Source organism: Octodon degus, unplaced genomic scaffold, assembly GCF_000260255.1.
Source record: "Octodon degus isolate 3935 unplaced genomic scaffold, OctDeg1.0 scaffold00130, whole genome shotgun sequence".
Taxonomy (NCBI): Eukaryota; Metazoa; Chordata; class Mammalia; order Rodentia; family Octodontidae; genus Octodon; species Octodon degus.
This window is the reverse complement of record NW_004524706.1, coordinates 4,213,459-4,220,701: the sequence shown is the minus strand read 5'-3', so window position 1 is coordinate 4,220,701 and position 7,243 is coordinate 4,213,459. Positions and strand designations below refer to the sequence as shown.

The 7,243-nt window shown below is 58.8% G+C and overlaps 2 protein-coding genes across 3 annotated transcripts in view; one reads left to right on the top strand and one right to left on the bottom strand.

The window, feature by feature from the left end:
* The first annotated feature begins 2,432 nt into the window (after window positions 1-2,432).
* On the top strand, window positions 2,433-3,894 carry Eva1b (eva-1 homolog B). Its single transcript, XM_004641027.2, has 3 exons — window positions 2,433-2,619; window positions 2,968-3,063; window positions 3,265-3,894. The coding sequence occupies exons 2-3, from the start codon at window positions 2,997-2,999 to the stop codon at window positions 3,666-3,668; spliced, it is 471 nt and encodes a 156-aa protein (XP_004641084.1). The 5' UTR covers window positions 2,433-2,619; window positions 2,968-2,996; the 3' UTR covers window positions 3,669-3,894.
* A 672-nt stretch (window positions 3,895-4,566) lies between these two features.
* Sh3d21 (SH3 domain containing 21) overlaps window positions 4,567-7,243 on the bottom strand; it is a 13,402-nt gene continuing 10,725 nt past the window's right edge. For both annotated transcript variants that reach the window (XM_023701062.1, XM_023701063.1), the window contains 6 exons: window positions 6,425-6,515; window positions 6,300-6,343; window positions 6,080-6,174; window positions 5,044-5,930; window positions 4,889-4,952; window positions 4,567-4,820 (listed from right to left, as the gene is read on the bottom strand). In XM_023701062.1, the coding sequence (XP_023556830.1) occupies window positions 4,749-4,820; window positions 4,889-4,952; window positions 5,044-5,930; window positions 6,080-6,174; window positions 6,300-6,343; window positions 6,425-6,515 (1,253 nt within the window). In that variant the 3' untranslated portion in view covers window positions 4,567-4,748. The remainder of the gene's footprint in view (window positions 4,821-4,888; window positions 4,953-5,043; window positions 5,931-6,079; window positions 6,175-6,299; window positions 6,344-6,424; window positions 6,516-7,243) is intronic.

Here is a 7,243-nt window from a genome sequence, read left to right as displayed (position 1 = left end):
CCATCTCCCCAGCCCCCTAACCCGCTATTGAGACCTATCTTTTCTGTTTTCTCTTAGAAGCACTCCCTGCCTTCCAAAGTGCCAAATCCCTTGCCTCCCAGGCAGACAGAGGCAGGGGCAGCTAGCAAGAGGGCAAGAGGGAAGGCACTGAGGAGATGGGGAGATTAGTGTATGGAAAGCTGGGATGTGAGCCAGACAGGCAGGTGACAGAACATGCAGAGATCCCAGTCACCTGACTGAGGTAGGTGGCTGGGCAAACAGACAAGCAAGCAGCCAGGGAGAGGCAGGCAGGCAGGCGACCACAAAGGCTAACAGCTTCAGGCACCTTCCCTCAACTCCTCAGAACCACTTCTCACACCTGCCCTGGCGTGGACACACCCATCCCCCCCAAGGGGTAACACTCTGGATATTGTGTATGCATCTCTTTCTCTGTAGGGACTAGTGATCATCTCACCCCTCATCTCACTTCTGGGATCAGTCACACCTGACCTGCTCCAAACATACAGGTCATAGACACAGAAACAACCAGCAGGTAGAGGCAGAGTGATCTGCATAGCAGAGAGGAACAAAACAGCTGGAGAGAAGCTACCTTGCACACAGAGAGGTCCGCGCCCTCAGTATGCAGTTACACACGTACAGCTGCAGCACACACCAATACGCACACGGATGATCGGCCATAAGCACATCAACACACTCGCAATGCAGTACATAAATACTGCAATACAGCACATAACTACACTGTCTGCACAGACGGTCACATAACTGCTCGTTCTCCTCCTTGGCCTGGCTTCCTTCCCCCCGTTGGCCTTCCCCTGCAGACTCCTCTTCCATGTAGCCCCCCCACCTCCACTGTCGCTGTCAGGGATCCAAATCCTTAGACCCCTTTCCTCTCACCCAATTCCTTTGCCCCAGGCAATCCACCCACACCTGGTGCTAAATCCACCTCCTGTTTCCAGACTGGACATGGTATTTGGGGCTCCATTAGTTTCTCTGACACCTCTACCCGGGTGACATGGAACCAATGGACACACGGAACCAACTATATCTAAAATAAAACTTGCTCAAGCCTGTTCCCCCAGCTCAGGTACACGGCTGACTTCCTCTTTCCCTCACTTCCATCCACATCCACATCCACACAGGAGCTGCCTTCACATACCCCCTGGATCTTCCCTGCCTCTTCCCTCTACCAGCACCCCAGGCCTAATGCCATACACCTGAGATTACTTCCCCCACCCTACTGTTTTGTTTTTCCAATTTGGTGTGAGGTGTCCCTGCTGTTTACAGCTAAAGTGTCGTCCCCCCCCCCAAGGAAGGGTTAGGCACCTGTGCTGTTAACACTTGTGGACCAGGGGCTGTACAGACGCATACACTGAAGTGACCTCCCCACAGACACTTGGGCAGTGTTACACACAGACAACTACCCAATCTTGGGCCAGAAGCCCCTCCGCACCGCTCACAAAGCAGAGTCACTCCCACTTGGTGGGAGTCAGTCCTGGTCCCTTCTCCATCCAGACCTGCTTTTGAGACTGTTGTGCATGCTTGAGGCTGGTTGCAGATCTGACCTCCTCTTGACCCTGATCTTAGGACTGGGGGAGTGAGGGTCCGCTGCCTGAACAGGGAGGGGGTCCCTGGCCCAACAGGCCTCAGGCAGAGCCTTCAGCTATGTCTGCAATTTCCTCTCCCCTTCCTTTCCTCCTCCTCCCTAAGGTTCTGGCCAAGAAGGCCTCCCCCACACCCCAGCTCCAGCTCTGGGAGGGGAAGCCACGGGGAGGGGCCTTGCTGGACAGAAGGCTGCCAGCTGCAGGCACTGAGCACACCATGCCTGGCAGGCAGCAGCTCTGGCCCAGGTAGGCGCGCACGTGTGCACCGGTCAAATAAGGGGAGGCACATTCGCACATTCTGCAGGGCTCATCTCTAGGAGCTCAGAGGCACCAGAGGCCCCACACTGGGGCCTGCGAGCCTGCTCGGCCTGGCCCAATAATCATTAACCCGGGGTGACCGAACCAGAGCTTGGCCAGCTGGCCACATTTAAGCCCGGGTCTTGGAGGAGGGGCTGGGATGCTGACGATCTCAGCATTGCGTGGGAAGACCGAGGGAGCCAGGAACTGTGGAACATACCCACGCCCAGAGGATAATTAAGGCACAGAGAAGTGGTTTCAAATGTAAACATGTCTCCTTGACTCAGTTTACTTTATGTGAGAAGTGAGGATGACCATGAGAACCCACGTTGTAAGGCTGTTAGGTCTAAATGAAAGGCGGCTGGACGGGGTTAGCCCAGCTCCGGGCACCTAGGCCCAAGGGCAGCTTCCGAAAAGTAAAGTTATTGCTAGCCTGGGGGCGCCCCTGCAGCGGCCTCCCCAGCGGCTTCCTGTGCAGAAGGGCGCCCCCCTCCCCTTCCTCCGCCGCTCTTCCTCCCGCCCCGCCCCGTCCCTCCTCTTTCCTCGGAGGAAACTTTCCGCCCGTTGGTCCATCGCCCGGTGTCCGGCCTGCGCTGCGCCGTGGGGAAGCAAGCCGGAGGGACTGGACGTGGCGGGAGCGGCGGGGCCTCGGGTGTATGCAGCCGCCGGGACGGACGCGTGACCCGCAGGGGCCGGGCATCCGGGAAGCGGGGCGCTGACGGTGAGTGGCCGGGGCTCTGGGCCTCGGCAGGCGGGCTGGATGGCGGAGGGAGACGGCCGTCCCTCCCCGCGCTGTCTCTGCCCTCCATCCCGCCTCGAGACCGCTAGACCCGGCCTCGGCTCAGGACCCCCTCGGGGGGCGGGGCCGCTGCCGCGCCGCAGGACGGGGGGCGTCGGAGCCCAAGGGAGGACTCCCCCTAATGGGGCCCAGGTCTGGGACAAAGTTAGGGAACTGTTCGCTCCGGACTGGAAACTGGGGCGGCCCCTCCAGGGAGAGGAGCTGCCGGAGGAGCGAGCCAGGCAGGGTCCGTTTCGGGCTGGGGAGGCGCTGATTTCGGTGACCCCGCAGGCTGGCCTGGGAACCGCACCCCGAGCAGCATGGATGCCCCCCGAAGGGACATGGAGCTGCTGAGCAACAGCCTGGCCGCCTACGCGCACATCCGCGGTGAGGGCGGGCGGCGATGTGGGAGACACGGGCCCTCCCCGCCCCCTTGGCTTCCTACCCTCAGCACCCCGCACTTCCCAGAGCCCGCTTCACTGCCCGTTGCTGGTTCCCCACTGTCTCTCCAAACGTAGACCTCGGAGTCTCTAAAAAGGAGTTCTCCAGGCTGCTTCATAACCTCTGCCCTCTGCCTCCTGTCCCCAGCGAACCCCGAGAGTTTCGGCCTCTATTTCGTGCTGGGCGTCTGCTTTGGGTTGCTGCTGACCCTGTGCCTCCTGGTCGTCAGCATCTCCTGTGCGCCCCGCCCGCGGCCCCGGGGCCCTGCTCCTTGCCGGGACCCCCGCAGCAGCACCCTGGAACCCGAGGACGAGGAGGAGGAGGACACGATGACGCGGCTGGGTCCGGACGACACGCTGCCTGGCCCCGAGCTGTCCGCGGAGCCCGACGGGCCTCTCAGCGTCAATGTCTTCACGTCGGCGGAGGAGCTGGAGCGCGCTCAGCGGCTGGAGGAGCGCGAGCGGATCCTGCGCGAGATCTGGCGCACCGGGCAGCCGGACCTGCTGGGTCCCGGCGGCACGGGCACGCTGGGCCACGTGCACTATTACTGAGGCCCGGACGGCCTGAGCACTGGACGGCAACTGAGCCCAGCGCCGTCTCCGGACCTCCGCACTGCCTCTGCCTCCCACCCTCCTGGTGCTACCGGCATGACCTCGGCCTTCTGAGAGGCGCCTTTCCCCATCTTTTGCGAAGGCCCTGGGGGCGGGGATTGGGTCTGCGAAGCCACCACCTCTAGGAACCAGTGGAAGAGACCAATGAAAGCTGCAATCTGAGTGACTCAGTCTCTCCCTCCTTACCTCCATCGCTAGGAGACCCTTTGCAGGGGCAGGGTTAAGTCCCTAACTGCTGCTTTACAAGGTGTAGGTTGCACACACCGCGCTCCCCATCCTCATGTTCCTTCGCGGATGCAGAAAGCAGCATACACTTTCTGACTGGCGCACAGCGATTGTCAGGCATTCCTCACAAGTGCATTCCTTACCTCACAAGTACCCAGACGCGCTTCACCCTGTCCCCACTGTGTCCCTGGACGCTAGCCTCATTGCAACCGCACATACAGCCGGGGACTGAGGACTAAAGGGGCTGTTAACCCCAGTATAACCACGTGTGCCTGGGGCCAGTGGTTCTGACTAGAGGCCAAAAGTCCCTCCGGGCAGACAGGCTATCTGGGAGGAGTCCAGGCACGCAGAATGTGCTCAGCGTTCCTGCCCCGCACAGCTGGGTTCTGGGGTCCAGCCCAGTATCGTCGTACTCTGCCCCCCCATCCCCCCACAGCTGCATTCCGGGATCCGGCCGGTGGCCCCCCTGCTCCTGGTCTCCAGAGAGGGGCTGGCTTCCGAAGGAGACACCCTTCGCCCCCAACCCACCCCCCCCCATCAGTGGATAAAAATAGCCCTACACAGGCCTTGGAAACAGTAATGGGAGCCACATGTTGGCCAGATGTGCCCGGGAGAGACCGCAAGGAATGCGGAGGCCCAAGAGCGAGAGCGCCGGCGGCCAGGCTCCGCCCTGCACAGACCAGGCCGACTAGGCATATCCACCTCAGTTTACTTTCTGCATTTGTTTCCCAAAGAGGCATGTAAGGACGCAAGTGTCCTGAGCTGTGTTCCTGGGGGGGCGGGGGGTGGCAGTCATCACTGCGTCTGGGTCTCCACGTGCTTGAAGTCCCCAGTCGGGGGCTTCTGGGTCTTCTGCATCAGCCGAACCTAGTGGGGTAAGGGCATCAGAGCCTGGGCAGGTCCCACCCCAGTCCGCCCGCAGGCTCACCACCCACCTCCAAAGAGCGGCGCTCCTCCTGCTCTCTCTTCAGCTCCTCCCAGACCTCAGCCATCTTCCTTCTGTGGACCTTCTGTGGTGAGGGCGGCCAGGCCCTTCCCTTCCACCGCCCCGTCCCTGTCCCTGTCCCTGTCCCTGTCCCTACCCACTTACTCCATCTGCAGCTCCAGGTGCTCCAGGGCGCTGCTGAGAGCCGTTACTTCATGCATTAGCGTTGTCACGTCCACTTTGTCGTTCTTGTTGCCAGAGTTTTGCATAACCAGGGAATGAAAGGTGGGAGTCTCCGGGGAGTCTGGAGTCTGCTTGATAGTGTGTGGGATTTGGGGATCAGGGGCTCCCTGCTTTTCAGAGTCTTTCAGAGTAGGCTCCTCTGCAGGTGCCTCCTTCCCGAGGGCTTCAGCCTTCCCCGAGGGCCAGGCCTTCTCAAGAGCAGGCACAGACCACAGCCGGGACTGGGGCTCCTCTTGAAACAGGGAGCTGTCCCCCTGTCTTGTCATAGAACAGCATCTCTCTGAGGAGCTGGACTGCAGGGGAGCCTGCTCTGGCAATAAGACCTTTTCTGGGGGCTGGGTCTCCAAGGCCACCAAAGCCTGACTCCCCTGCAGGCATTCTTTAGAAGAGAAGCACTGGAATTGAGTGCACTTTCCCAGGGAGACCTCTCTGGGAAGCCCCTGTGCTGGGGTCACAAGCTTTTCTACTGTGGGGGCCACATTTTGGCCAAGGGCTTCATCCTTAGGTGAACCTTCTGGAGCAGGGACCAAATCCATAGAAAAGACCCTCTCTGGAGTGGAGTCCTTGTCCAGAACCAGGGTCTTCTCCGGGGTGGAGACTTTGCCAGGAGACAAGGGCTTCTCTGGGATGGAGGCCTTCTCCTCCAAAGTCAGGGTCTTCTCTGGATTGGGGGTTTTATTTGGAGATGGGGTCTTCTCTGGATTGGGGATCTTATTTGGAGATGGGGTCTTCTCTTTGGTGGGGGTCTTGTAGAATGTTGGGGTTCTAGTCACACAAGGGGCCTTTGCCAAGCTGGTGTGATCTCCCCCCTGTGGTGATGGGGACAGAGTCTCAGCAGAAGCCTGGGTACCTGAAAAGGTCAGTGTCCCCCCGCCTGGAATCCTTCACCCTTGCACACCACACCTCTGGGAATCAGCCTCTGCCTAGTACCATACCCACCCATGTCTCGGCCTCTCACCTGACTGGGTGCAGAGTGCTGGCGGGGAGCCTGGGTTTTGGATCGCTTTCTGCCAGGTTGCCCCAGACCTCCACTGAGGAGGCTGCCACTGGAGCCTATGAGAATAGAACTGAGGGACCCACCTCAACCCCAATCTCTCCCCATCTCTGTCCCTCAGCAAAGCCACCCTATCCCTGTCTCCCAGCCCTGCTCCCACTCACTGGAGGAAGAAAACCCTTACCTGCATCCCGGGTGGGGTGCTTCTGACTGTCCCCACAGGATGTCCTGGAACACATCCCCATGGGGCCTCAGGGAGGCAAGCGGGAGGGGCACTTCCTCTGTATCCACCCCCCACATACCCCTTACTTGGCTTTGCTGGGTCCATTGGGAGCTTTGACCAGCTTTTTGACAGTAGGAAGGGATGTTCTGGCCATCAGTTTCTTTGATTCATTAGGAACTGAGAAAAGAGAGTAGGTAAGTGCTCACTCACTCAGCGATCCACCTACCAGTCACTGGCAGCATCTTGTACTCTGGGCAGGACACTGTGGAAAGAAGAATCACCTCAGACTACGGAACACTGACCCCCTGGGCTTAGTAGATGATGGGAGCGCTGCAGAGGGACACCTACCAAATGGCTAGCAGGGCGGACGGCAGGAGACGGCTCCATGGCCCGCCTTATTTTTTCTTCAGTACTGGGGATTGAAGCTATGGCCCGTCTACTGTGCCACATCTATAGCTCTGTTTTACAAAGTTGTCAAGCCAGGCTGAGCTTGAATTTGTACTCTTTCCTGCTTCAGCCTCCTATACGCTGAGATTGCAGGTGTGCACCACTGGCTTGCATATCAACACTTCATCCTAAGATCTGTTCCCTCCTTGGTGTCCATGGCTGCCTCCCTGGTTCTGATCTCATCCCTTTCCTAAACCACAGCTGCTTTTTCCCTTCCAGTCTGGCCCCAGGAACATGAGTTTTGTTTTTGCATGTTAGATAGAATCATTAAACATTCCCTGTAAATTCACATAATCTTTTTTTGTGTGTGGTACCAGGGGATTAAACTCAAAACCCTGCACTTGCCAGGCAAGCGCTTATTCTACTGAGCTATCTCCCTGGCTCAGCAAGTTTTTTTTTAAAAAAAACTATTTGTTTCTTTAATAGTGACCTTAAAGGGGCCAGGGAGATGGCTCAGT